The sequence below is a fragment of the Balaenoptera acutorostrata genome, chromosome 20 (genome assembly GCF_949987535.1).
Source record: "Balaenoptera acutorostrata chromosome 20, mBalAcu1.1, whole genome shotgun sequence".
Classification (NCBI taxonomy): domain Eukaryota; kingdom Metazoa; phylum Chordata; class Mammalia; order Artiodactyla; family Balaenopteridae; genus Balaenoptera; species Balaenoptera acutorostrata.
Genome location: NC_080083.1, coordinates 55,279,302 through 55,297,491, shown reverse-complemented (window position 1 = coordinate 55,297,491; position 18,190 = coordinate 55,279,302). Strand labels below are relative to the sequence as shown.

Genomic DNA, 18,190 nt, shown 5'->3' with positions numbered 1-18,190 from the left:
TGGGAGGTGACGTAGTCTGATCTCACTTTTAAAGCTTCCTCCCTCTTGGACCTCCTTCCCCCCCCACCCATATCCCACCCATCTAGGTCGTCACAGAGCACCGAGCTGAGCTCCCAGTGCTATATAGCAGGTTCCCACTAGCTATCTGTTTTATACATGGTAGTGTATTTATGTCAAACCTAATCTGCCAATTCGTCCCACCTTCCCCTTCCCCCTCTGTGTCCACATGTCTGTTCTCTACATCTGTGTCTCTATTCCTGCCCTACAAATAGGTTCATCTGTACCATTTTTCTAGATTCCACATATATGCGTTAATATATGATATTTATTTTTCTCTTGCTGGCTTACTTCACTCTGTATGACAGACTCTAGGTCCATCCACATCTCTACAAATGACCCAATTTTGTTCCTTTTTATGGCTGAGTAATATTCCATTGTATATACGTACCACATCTTAACTCCAAATGGATTAAAGACCTAAATGTAAGACTGGACACTATAAAACCTTTAGAGGAAAACATAGGAAAAACACTCTTTGACATAAACCACAGCAAGATCTTTTTTCACCCACCTCCAAGAGTAATGAAAATAAAAACAAAAATAAACAAATGGGACCTAATTAGACTTAAAAGCTTTTGCACAGCAAAGGAAACCATAAACAAGACGAAAAGACAACCCTCAGAATGGGAGAAAATATTTGCAAATGAAGCAACGGACAAAGGATTAATCTCCAAAACATACAAACAGCTCATGGAGCTCAATATCAAAAAAAAACAAACAACCCAATTAAAAAACGGGCAGAAGACCTAAATGGACATTTCACCAAAGAAGACATACAGATGGCCAAGAGGCACTTGAAAAGATGTTCAACATCACTAATTATAAGAGAAATGCAAATCAAAACTACAATGAGGTATCGCCTCACACTGGTCAGAATGGCCATCATCAAAAAATCTACAAACAATAAATGCTGGAGAGGGTGTGGAGACAAGGGAACCCTTTTACACCATTGGTTGGAATGCTGATACAACCACCATGGAGAACAGTATGGAGGTTCTTTAAAAAAATAAAAATAGAACTACCATATAACCCAGCAATCCCACCACTGGGCATATACCCTGAGAAAACCATAATTCAAAAGGACACATGTGCCCCAATGTTGATTGCAGGACTATTTACAACAGCCAGGACAGGGAAACAACCTAAATGTCCAACAATAGATGAATGGATCATCTCTGTTCTTGAGTTCTTCACCTCTGCTGTATCTCTATGGTAGAAACACTGTATAACGGCAGCTCCTGCAATCTCTTCCCAGCCCCAGTTTCTTTTTTTTTTTTTTTAATTAATTTTCATTGGAGTATAGTTGATTTACATTGTGTTAGTCTCAGGTGTACAGCAAAGTGATTTGGTTATACATATACATATATCCACTCTTTTTTAGATTCTTTTCCCATACAGGTCATTACAGAGTATTGAGTAGAGTTCCCTGTGCTATACAGTAGGTCCTTAATAGTTATCTATTTTATATATAGTAGTGTGTATATGTCAATCCCAATCTCCCAATTTATCCCTCTCCGCCCTTTCCCCCCAGTAACCATAAGTTTGTTTTCTACATCTGTAATTCTATTTCTGTTTTGTAAATACGTTCATTTGTACCATTTTTTAGATTCCACATATAAACGATATCCAGCCCCAGTTTCAATGGTGTCTCATTGGTAGCCCCAAATTGGCCAAGATGGGAGTACTTACACTACAGAAATAGGCAAATGCTACATATCAGGTAGAGTTGTTTTTGCTGGTTGTTAAACCTTAGGCAGCATACCTCTGGCAGAGGGGGTGGGCTGGAGAGGGGGAACTTGAGGAGGGCAGAAGTAGACTGATCCACGGATATTTCTGAGGCAGACGCTTCCTGATGGCTTGGATGTGGTGGGGAGGGAAAGGGAGAACTCGAGGGTGATGCCTTGATACTTGGCTTGAGCGGCTAGGTAGATGGTGGTACCACTTACCGAGATGGGAGGCTGAAGGGGCTTGGGGGCTGTGGAAGGCTCAGCAGCTGCTGGACCCGAGGCTCTGTGGCTCAGGAAGGCCCTGCTGGGCGCCAGGTGCACGTAGAGCCGAGACCATATGGCCCCTGCCCCAGAGCAGCCAGATGGTCCACTGCATGGGGTGTCCGGTCCAAAGGCCCGGTTTCGCTGGGCAAAGAGCCACCATCCTCCCTCTGCTCCCCATGCCACCCCCCTGGAGCGTGGGGTCAGGGACACTGACGGGTGAGCCAAATGGCTGTTTCCGCCCATCCATTTCCTCCCGTTCTTCCCATGCTTTGCAAGGGTCACTCCACCTGGGCTGGACCTGTGGGGTTTCCCTTCAGGCCTGCTCTTTCCATCTCCAGAAAGGCTTCATATTTACACCTTTCTCACCCAGACCTGGCCTCCCGCTTTTCTTATGAAAACTTGCTGTCTTGAGTGCCCCCGAGCCCCCTCAGGACTGCCACCTGCTGGCCAGTGTTCACTGCTGACTGCAGGTTTTGTGGCTTATGAGACATCTTTGGGAGAGGCAGCTTTGGCCTAAAGGGATGATTCAGATGGGAATTTAAGGTCTGTAGGAGCGTCCTGGGGCTGCCGTAACAAAGAACCACAAACTGGGGGGCTTAACATGACAAAAAATTATTCTCTCACAGTTGGAGACCAGAAGCCTGAAATCAAGGAGACAGCAGGGCAAGCTGTCTCCGAAGGCTCTGGGGAAGAGTCTTTCCTTGCTGCTTCCAGCTTCTGGGGTCCCAAGTGTTACTTGATTTGTGGCTGCATCACTCCCACCCCTGCCTCTGACTTCACGAGGCCCTTTTCTCTGCGCCTCTGTGTCTTCTCCTTTTTGGTCTCTATAAGGACACTGGTCATTGGATTCAGGGCTCACTGTAATCCAGGGTGAACTTGTCTCAAGATCCTTAGCTTCATTCGTCTGCAAAGATCCTTATACCAAGTCAGGTCTCATTCTGAGGTTCAGAATGGACATATCTTTTGGGGGGCCCACCATTCACCCCACTACATGTCTCATGGCGGACCTGTGAGGTAGGTGGCCCCTCTGATGTCCCCCGATCACACCTTCCCCTTGGGCCAGGCCTACAAACGGTCTTGCCTTCCCCCCATGGCCTTGGGAGAGCGCACTATCACAGAATTTGGACGCATTGCAGTTCTTTTTCTCTTGCCAAATTTAAGCTCATTTTCTTCCCTCTGCTGCTGCTGCTGCTGATTTTATCTGCCCAGCGCCCCTACCAGGATTGTCTGTCCAGACCCCGGCCCTGACTGCGCATGCCCTGGGACAGGGGGTCAGGGCACCCTCCCCATCCTACAGGGATCAGGCCTTATTAAAGTCCTGGAGCCCCAATTTGGACACAGTCATCAGAAGTGATCAAAGGATGGGGGATGATTAAAGGGCCGGGGACAGATGATTTAAGCTGAGACAGAGAAGGCCGAGGAGCAACTGGATTGTCTTTGAGTTTGGAGGAGGTAATTATTACTTGAAGAGTGGTGCCCAGCTGTTTCCCATCTCCTCTGAGGACAGAAAAAAAAGAGGAAATAAATGATGTACAATTAGAGCGGTTGGTTAGATACAAGGGTGAACTTCCTGGCTGGGAATGTGGCCAAGTGCCGGGGTCGGTTTCCTGAGGGAACATGGGGGAATCTCCTTACCTGGAAGTGTCTAGGCCTGGCAACGGCAGCCTCAGTGGTTAAGTGAAGGGGGGCCAGAGGCAGGCAGGGGGATGGACTGGATGGGGTCTGGAGCACAGTCGTGCCAACATTCTGGCCTCGGAGGTCCGCTCCCTCCTGCCATTGTCCTTTGGGTTCCCATAGGGGAGCATTTTGGTGAGGCGTGCGCCCTGGCTGGGCTCCCTGAGGAGATAAGCTTAAGTGTGTTTGGCTCCACTGTGAATGGAAGTGAATAATGCACAATAAGCTGAACCTATGCGAATCTGGGAGAACTCCAAGCCAGCTCCCTGGGAGAACAATCGCATGGGTGTGTCTACACTCACCAGGTGCTTCTTATAAAAACACTGGAGAATAATGCTGTGGCCCAGGCTGGATGCTGCCCTGTCTCTGAGACCCAGCATCTTCCCAGGGGGTTATGGCATTAGGCTGTTTCTTAGGGGCAGTGGACCACCAAACCCCCACATACGGGGTGGGCAGGTGGCCAGAAGATTGGACTATCGGGTGGGCCCAGGTGCTGGTTTTCAGACAAGAAATGCCCCGGGGCTGGTGTGGATGCCACCAGGGGTGCTATTAATGACAGTGGCGACTCCATTTCTGAAACCCCAGCTCCCAGGCAGAGGGTGTGTGCACATCTGAAATGTCTGTGGTTTTGCAGTTCCTTGTCCACAAACTCACTTGGTTGAAAATAGTTCAAAATATCCAAAGCATGGGGGAGGGAGAGACTGCTTTTCTTAAAAAGGAAGGACTCGATTTCATCAACTTAAAAAAGCTCCTCATGCCTAGCGCATTGCATTCTCCGCAAGAGGCCCTGAATAACCGGGATGGTGGTCAGGCCTCAGCATCCCCTGCGCATTTGGGATCTTTCAGAACTGGGGGCGTGGGGGCTGGGAGGGGAGTGGCACTGACCAGTCTGAGACCCAGGACGAGCTCTCGGGCACTCGCATGCCACCCGGAGGGAACCGTATTGCCGAATTGCCCACCAGCTCAGAGAGCGTCTTTCCCTGCTATTCTCACACGGGCCCCCGACTTGGGGCAGAGGCCCTGGGTCTAAGGAAATGAGGGGAGGATAGGCAGGAGTGCCTAACTGGCTGGGGGGATTGGAAGAGACCAACCCCCCCCCCCCCCCCCCGCCACATTGTTGGTGCCAGACCTGGAGGGCCCTTCCTGGCTGCTCTTCAAGTTCCAGCCCATCCTTTTGTCCCCAGGCCCTGGGACCTGCCTGCCTTGTAGGTAATAGGGCTTAATCAATGTTTGTCGAATGTACGGAGAAGGGTGGAAATTAACTGCCCAGGAGGGCAAGGCCAGGCCTGAGGTGTGGGCCAGATGGGGCCGAGCCTCACCGGCAGGCCCCTTGCTCCCCGTCCCCTCCCCCAACTCCTCCCTTCAGATACTTTGAAGTATCTGCTCCTTACCAGGGAGAACACGGGGTCTACGCTCTGCCTTCAGGAAGCCCCTTGTTGTGCAGCGTTGGAGTGGCACGTGTCCCTGGCGGTTCTGACAAGGGTGTCCCGTCCCTGCCCCGCGTCCCCGGTGGGCCAGCGCCTTTTCTGACACCGCCCCCGAGGGTGCAGCAGCGACCTTGGGGGCGGTGGGCTGGGGGTAGGGAGCAGCTGGAGAGGTGCCCCGAGAGGGTGGGATTTGGCGCCCCCCTCCCCGCCCCGGGTCACGTGACTGGCGCTCGCCCCTCGGCTCTTGGCCAACAGGCTGGGCTCCTGCCGGCCGACAGTCCGAACGCTTAACCCTTGGAGGCGCTGCGCGCGGGAAGGCGGCGGCGAACTTTGTTTGGCTGCGTAAATAAAACCTCCCGCAGAAGGAACCCTGCGCCCCAGGGAAGGGGAGGAATCTCTTCCCCCCTCGGCGCCGCCCCCGCGCCGCCGCCCGACCTCCACATCCGCCCACATCTGGCCGCAGCGGGGCGTCGGGGGGGGAGGGCGCCGGGGCCGCGTCCGTCGCCGTCCCCTGGGCGCGGGCCAGGCGGGGAGAAGGGGGGCTCTCGGGTCGGGCGCCCGGGACTCGGCGTGTCCCCGCGGCGGCCGCTCGGGTCCCAGCCCCCCAGGCCCAACCTTGACAGGCGGGCGGAGCAGCCAGTGCGAGGAGTGGAGGCCGGGCCGCGGGTGCGGGAACCTGATCCGCCCGGGAGGCGGGGGCGGGGGCGGGGCGGCGGCGCGGGGAGCAGGGAGCGCCGGCGCCCGCCCGCCTCCCCCATTCATTCAGCCGAGCCCGGGGGCCGAGGGGCTCCGGCGGCCAGCTCTGCACGGCGGGAGCGCGGGCGCGGCCCCCCAGCCAGCGCGCAGGGCCCGTGCCGGCCGGGGCGCTTCCTCGTCGCCGCCCTCCGCGCGTCGCGCCGCCCGCGAGCCACCATGTCCGACCCCGCGGTCAACGCGCAGCTGGACGGGATCATTTCGGACTTCGAAGGTGGGTGCCGGCCGGCCACCGCGGCGCGGGCGTGCTCGGGGGCCCCTCGGGGCGGACCTCAGGCGAGACGGGGGCGCGGACGGGGAGGCAGGACCCCGATGGGGGCCCTCCCGCCGCGCCCCCCGCCCCGCGCCCGCGTCGCCTCCGTGGAGCACCCCGTTAGGGGGACGCGGGAACCGCGCGCCCTCTTTGGCCCCTGCGCTCGCCCTGCGCGCTGCCGCCGGGTTTCCTTCCTTTTATTGTTGTTTGTGTTTGCCGAGCGACGACAGTCTCCTCGAGGGCTCGCGGGGCTTCCTCAATCGGCCCTGGCGCGCGGTTTCGCTCTCAGCTGTCGCTCAGTCCGCTCCCTCCCGCGCTCCCCGTCGGCCTCGGGGCCCTGGCCCTGCGGCGGGTTGGGGGAGTTCGCTACCCGCCCCCGCGTCCCGCCCGCAGGACAGCCCCCTCCCCCACACCAGTTTCGGAGCCGGGGCTGAGCCGAATCCGGGCTGGGCAGGGACCCGAGTGGACACGGCCCAGGCCGCGGCGAGTCTAGAGGGGGGCGTCCCATAGGCCCCCATCCGGGCCTGGGGACCTCCTCCTCCTCCTCCTGGAGTCCGGCTGTGGGGGGAGGAGGGGCCTGCTTGCCGGTTGGGAGCGCGTTTTGGTCCCCTCCCCCCTCCGGGGTTTACAAAGTGTTGAGAGACTTGGGGGGCTTCTCCCGCCGGATGCCGTAGGGCATCCCGGTCTTGGGCTCGTGTGTGTGGCTTTCGTGCGTCCTCGTGACTGCCTGTGGCTCTGCGTCCTGCGTCTTGGGGAGTAAATAAAGCGGTCGGAAGGGAAGCTCACACAATAGTTTCCAGCACTTAGGGGCCGGATTTCTGAGGGGCGGGTCTGCCTCTGCTGGGATCTGGAGCCCCCGCCCCTCGGAGGGGCTCCCAGGCAGCCTTGGGCAGAGCCCTCTGGTGGACCTGGCCTTGGGAAGGCTGGGCTGAAAGGAGTTAACAGACGTCCAGGTGCCAGGCCTTGCGGGGAGGCCCCCCTCCCCCAAGGGCAGAATCAGGACTGGGATCTGGGGGTCCAGGGCCCAGCCGTGCACGTGGCCCACCTGAGGTCAGCCCCATCTGCGGGGGGCACTTCTCCGGGACCAGAGCCTGGCTGGGCCCCAAGCAGAGCCCCAGAGGCTGTGATTCTGGGCTGGGCCTGGACTGGCTTGGCTTAGGGGGTGGAGAGACAGGAGGGGGTGGGGTCCAGTGGCCGGCTTGCCCTGTGCGAGGGATGGGTCGGCTGGGGGCTGGCTCTGTGGTTGGAGCACTTTTCCGACTCTGACGCTGAGCACTGAACACGGGGAGTGTGGGTCTGCAGAGCTGTGATGGCTTGTACCCCAACGTCGGGACCTCTTGGGGCGCATGCTCATACCCAGCACGCTCCCCGAGTCTCCTTCCTTCTGTTTCGCCTTCCGCCTGCCCCCAGCAGCCCTCCCGCAGCTCCTCAGGGGCCTTTCATCTCCTGAGTGTCCGAGTGGGAGAACTGGCCAATCTGGAGACTGCTGCCGCCTTCAGGTTCCGCGCTGTGTGTACTTTTCTCCTGTGGCCTGTGGGAGTTAGGTTGGCTTGCGGTCCCTGACCTGGAAGCAGAGCTTTCTGGTGTTTCTGGGGATGCGATGGGAGCCCTGAGCCAGGATGGGGGGGAGGAGGTTTGGGGCTTGTGTGGTCTGTCACAGTTCGTGCCATGTAGGTTGTTAGTGCCTCTCCCTCCCGGCCCCGCGTGCGACTCCATCCTCACCCCGAAGTGCCCCATCTGGAGACGCTGGTGGCCTCTGAGGCTGCTTCCCAGGCGGCTTCTCGAGGCTGTCATTTAGTTGGAGACAATGGCCTCATTGAGACTGTCCTGGTGCAGCAGTTGGCAGCCCTGTGCCTTCAGGGGGAGATTTCTCACTCTTAGGGAGCGCGGCCTCGGACCCCCTAGTTCCCTGTGTGTCAGCCTCTCCATTGTGTGCCCTGGAGAGCCGTTGTGCTCTGAAGACAGGAGAGTTAGAGCCCTCCGAGTGCACCTGGGCATGAGTGTGTGTGTGTGTGTGTCTGTGTGTGTGTCTGTGTGTGTGTCTGTGTGTGTGTGTGTGTGGGCTCCGCACGGCCAGCTTGGGGACCAGAAAGCCGGCCTCCCTAAGAGCCCCAGGAACTTGGAGTTATTGGGTTTTGGGGCTGATAGCCTCGGACAGATAGACGTGGGAAGGAGCGAGCAGGGAAGGAGGAGAGTGTCTGACCCAGAGCAGCAGTGGGTGATACAGGCTGGCAGAGCCAGGGCAGAGGAAGGTCGTGTGGAGGAGACACAATCTGACTGCAGTCGGAGGAGGAGCGCATTCAGGCAGCGACAGAAGCGGAGGAGGCCGGAATGAGCTGGTCCATTAGGACTGGGGCATAAAGAGGGGCCGGCTTGCCACGGTCGGACGGCGAGGCCACGGAGGCCCAGGTGTGCCCACCCGCCGGGAACCCGGACCGTCCTGGGGAGGCAGCCGGAGTGGCCGAGATCGGAGCCGGAGAAGTGCTGGTCTGTTTCTCTGGGGCCAGTGGGGGGCCTCGACCCGGGCTGCCCACTCGGTGTCTCAGTTTCCGCAGGTAGGGTCAAGGTCCCGGTAGTTCCTGAGGCTGGCGGACCTGGCCCCGTCTCAAAGCACACGTCAATGGCCGAAGGATGGAGGCCCCAGGGGCCACCACCAAAGCCGGGCGAGTTCCGAGCCATGGCGTTGCTGGGGCTGACTGTAAGTCTGAGCAGACTGGAATCCTGCAGCAGGGGGTCGACGGGCTCTGATGGGGTGTTTCCTGGAGGTTTGGGGCGATGGCAGTACCCAGGCCAGAGCAGCGTGCCCTGCAGGGCAGACAGATAGCTGCCCCAGGTGGATATGTGTGTGGGGGGGTATGGAGCGGGCACCCACAGTTAAATTCTGCTGATGCCCCACATCCCGGGCACATCCGCCCCCTTCCCTGAGGAATGCTCTTCTCTTTTCATCCTATTATTCCTGCCTGTCCCCTTCCCCACCCTGGAGGATTGAGGGCGAGATCCTGAAGCTCCATCACATCACCCAGGTGGCACGGGGATTCAGCCCGTCTTCTATTTTGGACGCGTCTGTGGACTCAGGTCTCCCGGGGGACTGAGAGGGTGGCAGTGTCCTCCATGGATGCAAACGTCCCACACTGGTCTTTGCCCTCGCTCTGAGGAGGATCTCAGGGCTCCGTGGAGACCCCCATGTAGGGGCAAGAAGAGTATTTTGTGTTTTGCTGATGCGATTTTTTTTTAGAGAGTCTCATTTTCCACTTTCCCCTGTTTGAAGATGGGCCTCAGGTGCTTTCCGTGCCCGTCACTCCCTGGGTGATGGGGTGGCCCGAGCGGTGACGTAGTCCCCTATCTGGCTCCCAGGCACAGAGCAGTCGAACGGCGTGTTCTCTAGTGAACGCAGGCCAAATCTGCTATCGCAAATGCTATTACAACTCTGGTCTTTGTGTAACAAAAGCCCTTCCAAGTGCCAGCTGTTGGCCTACTTTCCCTAGCAGTGTTTGCTGTAACCAGATTTGCACGCGGAGAAAGAATCCTAAAAGTCCTTGATGTTGGTTGAAACACTGTCTGGCCCAGGACCCAGGAGCTCCGGACCCAGAGCCTTGTTCTCCCGCCTAGAGGACGTGTCTGCCCTTCTGAACCCTCTGCCATCTCCTCGAGGACCCTGCCAGCCAGGTCCTGGAGCCCAAGTAGGCTCTAGGCCCCAGAGCATGAGAACGGGCAGAGGGCAGGGAGAGGGTCTCCAGGGGAGACGAGACCATGCAGATGCACCTGCTCGTCTGGGAGCCCAGACACCTCCTGGACAAGGGCTCCCTCGATGGCTGGATTCAGGTGCCTGTTTGCTCCCAGGAGGACAAGGCCTAGCTTTGTGACAGGTGCAGATCTGCCCCTAATTAATGCCAGTTGGCCTCTTGAGGGATGAGTCCTGCTTTTCAGCAAGACTCAAGGCCTCTTGTGGATACAGCCTCCCGCAGTTCTCATCTGGTGGCAGGAGACAGGATCTCTGGTGGCATGAGGTTACTTGGTGGACCGGAGGAGCCGGCCTTGCTAGCATTCTGCTGGACTCTTGAGGGATGAGTCCTGCTTTTCAGCTACGAGGGGACGGCTCTCTGACGGGTCCGACCACCACCGGCTTCGTTGGCTTGCTGCTCTTGTGTCCAGGGCCCGGGACTAGGCTCACCCACCGTCCTGATTGTGAGGCAGAGGGCAGACACACACGTGCCAGGTGGCAGAAGCGTCCCTGTCATCGGCTGGGCTGAGGGTCAGACGTGGGCCAGGGAGGTGGGTCGAGCAGGGAGGGACACCCCGTGCTGTGGGGCGTCGATCTGGAAAGGCATTTTGGAGGACATGGATCTCTAGGAAGGTTTTTTCTTTTTTGGTTGTGCCGTGTGGCTTGCGGAATCTTAGTTCCCGACCAGGGTTCGAACCTGGGCCCTCGGCAGTGGAAGCGCAGAGTCTCAACTGCTGGACCGCCAGGGAAGTCCATGTAGGAAGGTCTGAAAGAGACAAGTGGGCAGAGTTTGCATCCAGAGGGAGAGGGCCTTTGGGAGAAGTGATGGGTAGGGCAGCTGGGAGCCCTGCGCGGTGTAATGCTTAGGAGGGCAGGCGCACTCTGCCATTGCACAGCTGGGTGGTGGAGGGTGTCTTGGCCCCTGAGCCTCAGTTTCCCCTTCTGTTGAATGGGGTCATAAACACCGCTGTCTGTGGGTCGTCTTGGGGAGATAGCCGACAGCCTGAGCCTGGTGCCTGCTCGCGGGAGCGTGGCGGGAGCTGTTGGAGCTTGAGGTGGGGGGTCAGGTATTTGCAAGGAACGGGTGGGCGTGGACGCCTAAATGCGGGAATCTGCCTGACAGAAGGGAGGGGTTCAGAGGCCACCGGCAAGGGTCTCCCGAGTGGTGACGGGACGGTGAGTGAGACTGTGTAGCATGGTCAGCACAGCAGATTCGGAGCCTGCCTGGAGGTCCCCCTGAGTCCAGCAGATACTTGGGCTGCTGGCCAGCGTGGGAGCCCTGGCCCCGGCCCGGTGGACATCCCATCACGCTTTTTCACTGTCAGAGCTTGGAGGCTTGGGTCAGGTGGCCTGCAGGGTTCCTTCACTGGGGAGGTCATTCCAGTCTCCTCTGCAACCCCCCACCCCAGAGCGCCCCAGATGGGTGAACCAAGGGCCCATCCTACAGACAGCGACACAGGCGTACGCTGGACGACCTGACTTTGAAGACAGTGGGGTCTGGCTGCCTGCCCGTGGCTCTGCTGGCTGCCAGCCTTCCTGAAAGGGAGTCGTAACTGGGAGCTGGTATCGGGGGCGGGGCGGGCTGACTGGGGCATCCTCTTCGACCAGCAGCCCTTGGCGACTCCTGATTGTGTGGCAGATCAGGAGCTAGATGGTCCCATCTGGGGCCAGTGGGGAGAGCCAGGGCTCAGAGGCCAGAGCTTTGTGCCTCGAGCTCGCCCCGGGGGCTGGTTAGGTCTGCACCCCTGCGCCGCTGAGGCTGAGGGCTGGGGGGAGGGTGCCTGGGCACGGGCTGGGGCCTCTGTGCCTGGAGGAACGAGCCCACCAGAGTGTGAGCCCCCAGGCTCAGCGGCAGCCACGGCCGGCACTGTGCCCAGCACATGGTGGGTACTTGCTCAGGCCACGTTTCTGGGCGAGGCTGTCCTGCTGGTGGAAGCAGTGGCCTGGCAGCCCATTCGTGAAGGGACGTTGCCAAGGAAGTACTAACGTGCAGGTGGCATGCTTGCCCTGCAGGGGCCGGGGACTTCGCAGCTTGGTGACTGTGGTCTTGGCATGCCCCTCAGGGGTGCTGCAGCCCTCATCCTGGCGCTGGCTGAGCAGAATGGGGCCTCCCCTTCTCTTTTTCCTTGAATGTTCAGAGTTCGGGGGTGTTGTCACATTCCGAGATTAAGCCCCCTACCACGGTTCAGCTCAGCCATCACAATTATTGCACACCCCCGCCCCCCCATTTCCCAGCTGAATGCCCCTCACTCGTTGTGCTGGGGGTGGGCTGGCTGCTATCAGAAGAGTCTCCCTGGGGTACAGACAGGACCACGGGGCCAGCAGCAAGGACCTGGGGGCCAGGCTCAAGGGATCCATGGTGGCCCCCAAAGCCAGGAGTCCCACCTTCCTGCCAGGCCAGGCCAGGTGCTCCCGATGGGCAGGAACAGTGGGTGCATGCTGTAGACCTTCAAAGACCTGGCGGTGTGTGTAGAAGGGTGGGCTGGGGTAGAGGTAAGGGGTACCGGGCTACCAGATTTATCAGAGATGAAGGCCTCAGGGGATGTCAGTTTTTTGGTTCATCCCAGAAACCCAGCCAGGAAACCAGTTCCTTTGCTTTCTCTTGACAAAGCCACTGAGGAAAAATGGTCAAACAGTGGCTATCTTTCCAAAGTTCTCTCGGTTTTTCCCAAATTTGGAGGCTGAGTTGTTATGAGACCAAACAGACTGGAACTCTCTGGCACATGGTCCCAGAGGCTGAGGATTTGTCATCTCTCCGGCCAAACAGACCCAGCGCTTGGCCCCTAGACACCCCCTGGCGCCTGGGGCATTCCTGGACTCCGGCTGTTTAATTTGGTCTGGACAGAGCCCGGAGGCTCCGTTCAGCCTGGACCAGGAGATGGTCTAGAAACTTCAAGTTTGTTGTCATTTTTTAAAGTGCTGCCAATGCCCAGAAGTTTAGGCGAAGGGACAAGAGGATGGTGGCCTTAGAATATACACAGCGAGCCCCCCGCCCCATAGGGCAGAGCAGGGGCTGCAGGGGAGGCGGGGGAGCCCCTGGGAATAAGGCTCCAACCTGCCTCTGTCATTTTTGTGTTTGGTGTTCTTCTCTGCTGACGCTCTGTCTCGTATTCCTGAGTCTCTGACAGCCCCTCCCGGGATGCTGAGCGCCCGTAGTCTCCAGCCTTCTCTGCCCGCCAGGGTCTCTGGGCCAGCTGGGGAAGCCCATGTCTGCCCCAAGTTGCAAAATCCAGAGAATCAAGGGACCTGGCCTTGAACACGTTAGTGTGCCCTCCCCACACACGGCTTAGAGCTTCCTGTGTCCCTGTCCCCAAGAGCAGGAGTCTCTGCCTTCAAACACTGGGAGGGCCGGGTGGCATGGGGGAGGAGAGGCAGGAGAGGTGACACCACCCCCCCCCACCTCCTGTCCATTCCACTTGTCCTCTGGCTACAGCCTCCAACGGGCCATCTGGTTGGAGGTTCGATGGGTGTTCTCTGGGTACAGATGGGGGGCACGTGTACCTCCAGGGCCTCAGGAGGGTCTTGCGGGGGATGGGCTGGGGTAGGGAGTCGTGTTTGCCTTGCTGCCTGGGCCTTTATAAGACTGAGTTGGGAGTTCCTGGGTCTGGTTTTTCCCTCTCTCAGACAAGGAGAGATTGGAACTCTGAGCTTTTTGCAGCCAGTGACCAGTCTTTTTTGATAGTTCTGTCTGGTTTTCTACCCCTCAAACCCACAGCCTTCCCCTGCCCTCCGAGGAGTGCTGGCTGATGGTGGCTCTTCTGGCTGCTGGGTTTTTGACTGTCCCCTGGGGCAAGGCCTGGGGGGTCCCGGGCACCTCCTTGTGGGAGGTGCTGTGGCTGAGGGTCCCCCTGGGAATGGGGAAGGAAGCCACTGGAACACAGACGGCCCCCTCTCTGTGGGAGGCTAACTGATGGAACTTTTTGGCAGGAAGAGGGTGTGGTGTCCTAGGCAGAGTGGACCTAGGTTCGGGCTGCCTCGCCGTGCCCCCTCCCCCGTCTCCTGTGAAATGGAGATGTTTCTGGTTCTGCCCATCAGTGGCCAGCAGTCTCTGGCTCTGCAGACTCTCCTAGGCAGGATCTCAGCCTGGACCCTGCTGGCCCCTCCCTGGGTGCAGGAAGCTGACCCTGGGCAGGGCTATCTCTCTGGCCCTCCTTTCCACGTGGGTGGGCAGTTTCCCTGTGAGGGGTAGGCCAGGCCTCTGCCCTGAGCCCCTGGAGACTGATATTATCTACAGTAAAAGCATACCAGTTTTCCTGGCTCCATCCCAGGCCCAGAGGGGTGGCCTTCTCTGCTGTCCCCTGCCTCCTGTCCCCCATCACAAGTCAGGGGAGGAGTGCTCTGTAGAGTAGCTGGGTTTGGGTTTTTTCTTTCAGTTCAAAATGAAGTAAGTGCTGGAATCCCTCTGTCTCTGATGGGCCAGGAGGAGGATGGCCAGGGTGGGAGAGACAGTCAGCTCATTCGTTTGTTTATTCAACAGCTGTTTGTGGGCGCCAGCTAAGTGCTAGCTCTGTTCTGCGTTCTGGGGTCCAGGCATGAGCCCAGGAGAGGGGTAGGTTCAGGAAGGCTTCCTGGAGGAAGGGACACCCAAGCAGAGTCCTGGGTAGGAGCTTACTAGGTAGGGTCTCCAGACAGATGGTGCTGGCTGGCTCCCGTTGCAATTTCTGCCAACTTGTAGTTTGTTTGGAAGACACTGTTATGCCCACACCTGGCACAGGTGCCCTTGGCACCGAGGTGGAAGGTGGTGGGAGGGGCCTGTGCTTTCAAGCATAGGTCGGGGCATGAAGAGGCTCCAGGCCCATCTTTCCTACTGGTCAGAGAGCTGGGAGGGACTTGGGTGGTGCATAATCCAGGTGTGAGAGGGGCACGTGATGTATTCCTGTAGAGAGGGTGGAGTGGGTCTGGAGTGGCGAACTTTACTCCCTAGGCCTCCATCAGAAGACCTCAGAAAGGGCTGCTTTGCTTTTCTGCTAAACTACAAAAGAAACCCTGGGGCCCCTTGGGGGTGACATGGGGAAGGCCCCATTCATACCTTTGCAGGTGCAGTGCAGAGGAGAGGGGAGAGGTGGGGTTGTGTCCCCTCCCTCCCTGGTTGCTGTGCCCACCCCCCGCTCCTGGCCCTGGAGGAGGAGTTTGAGGGCAGCTGGGGGAGGGGTGGGGACACTGGTGAGTGCAGAAATCTTGCCCCTGCCCTGGCTGCAGCTCCAGTGAGGCTGGGCTTGGGTGGGGCCGGGGAGGGTGGCACTCACATATTTACATCTCTCCTAATATTTACATGATGGAGCAAGGCTCCTGCGAACAGCTGCCCTGGAGCCAGCTGGTGGGCTCCGGCCTCCCTCCTGAATTTTTTATCTCTGACCCAAGTCCCAGCCCTTCCAGCTGTTCCCCCTTCTCTCACAGGTACTTCCTTTGACCGTGCTGGTTCTTGCTCTTCGTAACCGTCTCCTTATTGAGCACCTACTACATGCCAGGCCCCGGGCTGGGCACTTTGTATCAAGGGCTCTTGGTCCTCCCGGAGCTCAGCAAGGTGGACAGGTCATGCAGGTCGTGGCTGGCCCGAGGCCACGCTGGAAGGCAGACCCCAGTGCACCTGCCCCCCCGGCCCTTGCCTGTGCCACCTCACAGGGCTGGCTCTGCCTGGCTGGGATGGAAATCTCAGTCTACCTGGCAGTGGTGGGTGGCGACAGCTGTTTGTCCAGAGCCTGGGGTCTGGCAGGGGTTCCCTCTGCTCTCATCCCTGCCTCTTTGCTTTCCAGCTCCATGACCACATTTGTGACATGGGAATCACAGGGCCCATCTTGCAGGTGTGTGTCTGGGGCTCAGCACAGTACAGGTGCAGTGCTGGTATGTAGCAGGCGCTATATGATTTTCGAGTCTGGCTTTTAGGGGGCGGGGTGGGGTTTGGAGGCAGTGCAGTGTGATGGTTCAGCATGCTGGCTCAGTTCGGCTTCACCCTTGCCCACACTGTGATGTTGGGCTGGTCATTAGGCTCTCTGTGCCTCGGTTTCCCATCTATAAAATGCGGATGAGAGTGAAATCCCTCTGTCTCCTGGAGATCATGTGAAGTGAATGAGCTAATGTAACAAAAGCCCTTAGGGTGGTGTCCGGTATGTGGTGAGCACTCAGTGAACATTGACTGTTAAAGATTCAAGGCAACAAACACTTTTTAGAGACTCATAGGACATTCCAGGCAGGGCCCAAGGCCCTAGTGGAAAGTGGAACTGTCTTCGTCTGTAGCAAAAAGACCACAGACTGGGGGGCTGACACAGCACACGTTGACTTCTCTCAGTTCTGGAGGCTGGACATCCGAGATCAAGACTCCGGCAGATTCATTTCATAGATGGCATCTTCTCACCGTGTCTGCACAGGTCGGAAGGGGAGAGAGAACTCTCAGGGGTCTCTTTTATAAGAGTGCTAACCCCATGACGAGGGCTCCACCCTCATGACCTAATCACCCCAAAGGCCCCCACCTCCTAATGTCATCACCTTGAGGGGTAGCATTCAACTTGTGAATTTGCGGGGAGCACATTCAGTGTGTAGCAGGGGCCAACATGGACGAGCCTGGCTCCTGCCCTCAGGAGGGTGACAGCCTCTTGGGAGGAATGTGATGGCCATTCTAGGGAGGAGGGGGAGGCTGGCTGGAGTCTGGCTGGGGCACTGGACACTAGCGCTGGGCCTCTCTCCTGCCTGTTTCCTGGAGCAGGTGAGTTAGCGTGGAGGCCCTGGGTGGCTTTGACCTTCTCTAAGGTGCACACATCGTGGGCCTTGGGCAGATTTGGGGGCCTTGTGACTGACATGCCTGCTCGTCACACGGGCCTCTGCCCCAGCAGAGCCCAGTATACATCCTTTGGTTTGTGACCGACCCAGGGGCTGAATGGTGGCAGCTGAGGCTGGACAAAGACCTTGAGTGCCTTAGGGGAAGGTGTGGCGGCGAGCAGAGCTGCTGGCCAGGGATGCTTAGGGTTTCCTTCTTGTAGGATTCTCAGGAGGGGGATGGAGAGAAGGCTTGTGAGCCCACGGGAGGGCAGAGGTCCTCACCCACCTGCCCCCCAGACATACCCTGGGGTGCCAGGCCCACCCAGCCCTCTTCACAGAACCTCCAGGAGGCGGGGACAGTCTACTTTTTAACAAGCTCCAGAAATGATTCTGATCATCAGTTGGAGCTGAGAATGATCTGGAACCAGAACTTTAGAACACCAAAGGAATTTGGATAACGAGTGCAAGAATATATAGAGATGTGGGCTGTGGGATGCTGCAGGAGAAAAGCCTGGAGCCGTGTCTCCATGAGCCTGCTTTAAAAATATTCATATATACACACAGTGAAAAGATTGGAAGGACGTTTGCCAAAATATTGATAGTGGTTATCTGGGTCATGGGTTTATATACGTTTTTCCCCTCGTTTCTCCGTGTTTTGCAGATTTCCTGCATTGCACATACATTTTCTGTATTGCTTTTAGAGTCAGGAAAAGAGCAATAGATATTATTTTTTAAAGTTCATTGTCAAAAAGAAAAACAACTCACCCAACCCAATCTCCCACCCCAGTTTGAGAGACTCAAAGTGACTAGTCTCCTGGCTGATGGTGGCCGAGCCAGGATCCCCGGGTCCCGCTGGCTCTTTCCAGCTCTGGGTTGGGGTGCTGGGTGGAGTGAAGCTTTTGCCCAAGTGTGCAGGCTGTGGGACCACCTCTGCAGGAACCGCCGGCAGCTGCATGTTCGGCTGCAGAGGAATGTGGCCAGAGCCTTGGTCCTCAACTTCGGCTCAGATGGGAGGTGGGCTGGCCGGGTCCCTCCAGCTCTGCTGAGTGTTTGGAATTGCCGGGCCTGTGTCGCCGGAGCGATGAGAGAAACTTGGAGCTGGTGGCAGACCCCAAAATGGCCCTCATGGGGTCATTCAGTGTCGCAGCTGGAAGAGACCAGGATGCTGAGGCCAGAGGGGTCAGCTGCCTGGCCCGGGTGGGGCGTAGACAGTACTCGTGACAACTCTGTGCATCGTCCGGCAGCCCCCAGCTCTGGGCTGTCTGCAGAGCCCCCCGCGCACCGACCCCCAGACCCTCCTACACCTAGCAGTTCTGCTGAGGACAACTTGGCTGAAATTCTCCATTTTTAGTTAAGAAAAGAATTACTCCCACCTGCAGCCCTGTTTCCTGCAGGCGCTTTCTCTCTGCTGCTCCGGACCTCCCCCACCCAGGGGCTTTCAGGCTGGGGGGTGGTTGTGTCCCTGGTGATGTAGGGGACCCGGGCAGTTTCCTGGTGTGTGTATGAGGGGGGGTTTGGCCCTCTCTGCCCCATGGCCACTGCAGCTGGTGGCTGGAAG

General features: G+C 57.9%; 1 protein-coding gene across 3 annotated transcripts in view; it reads left to right on the top strand.

Annotated features, from left to right (window-relative positions):
- The window catches only part of SEPTIN9 (septin 9), a 165,091-nt gene that overhangs the window by 53,432 nt on the left and 93,469 nt on the right, over positions 1–18,190 (top strand). The window contains exon 1 of one of the 3 annotated variants that reach the window (XM_057535333.1): positions 5,744–6,119. The exons of the other annotated variants lie outside the window; for them this stretch is intronic. Coding sequence (XP_057391316.1) covers positions 6,065–6,119 — 55 coding nt within the window. The 5' untranslated portion in view covers positions 5,744–6,064. Of the gene's footprint in view, positions 1–5,743; positions 6,120–18,190 lie in introns of those variants that run through there. 3 annotated transcript variants of the gene reach the window in all.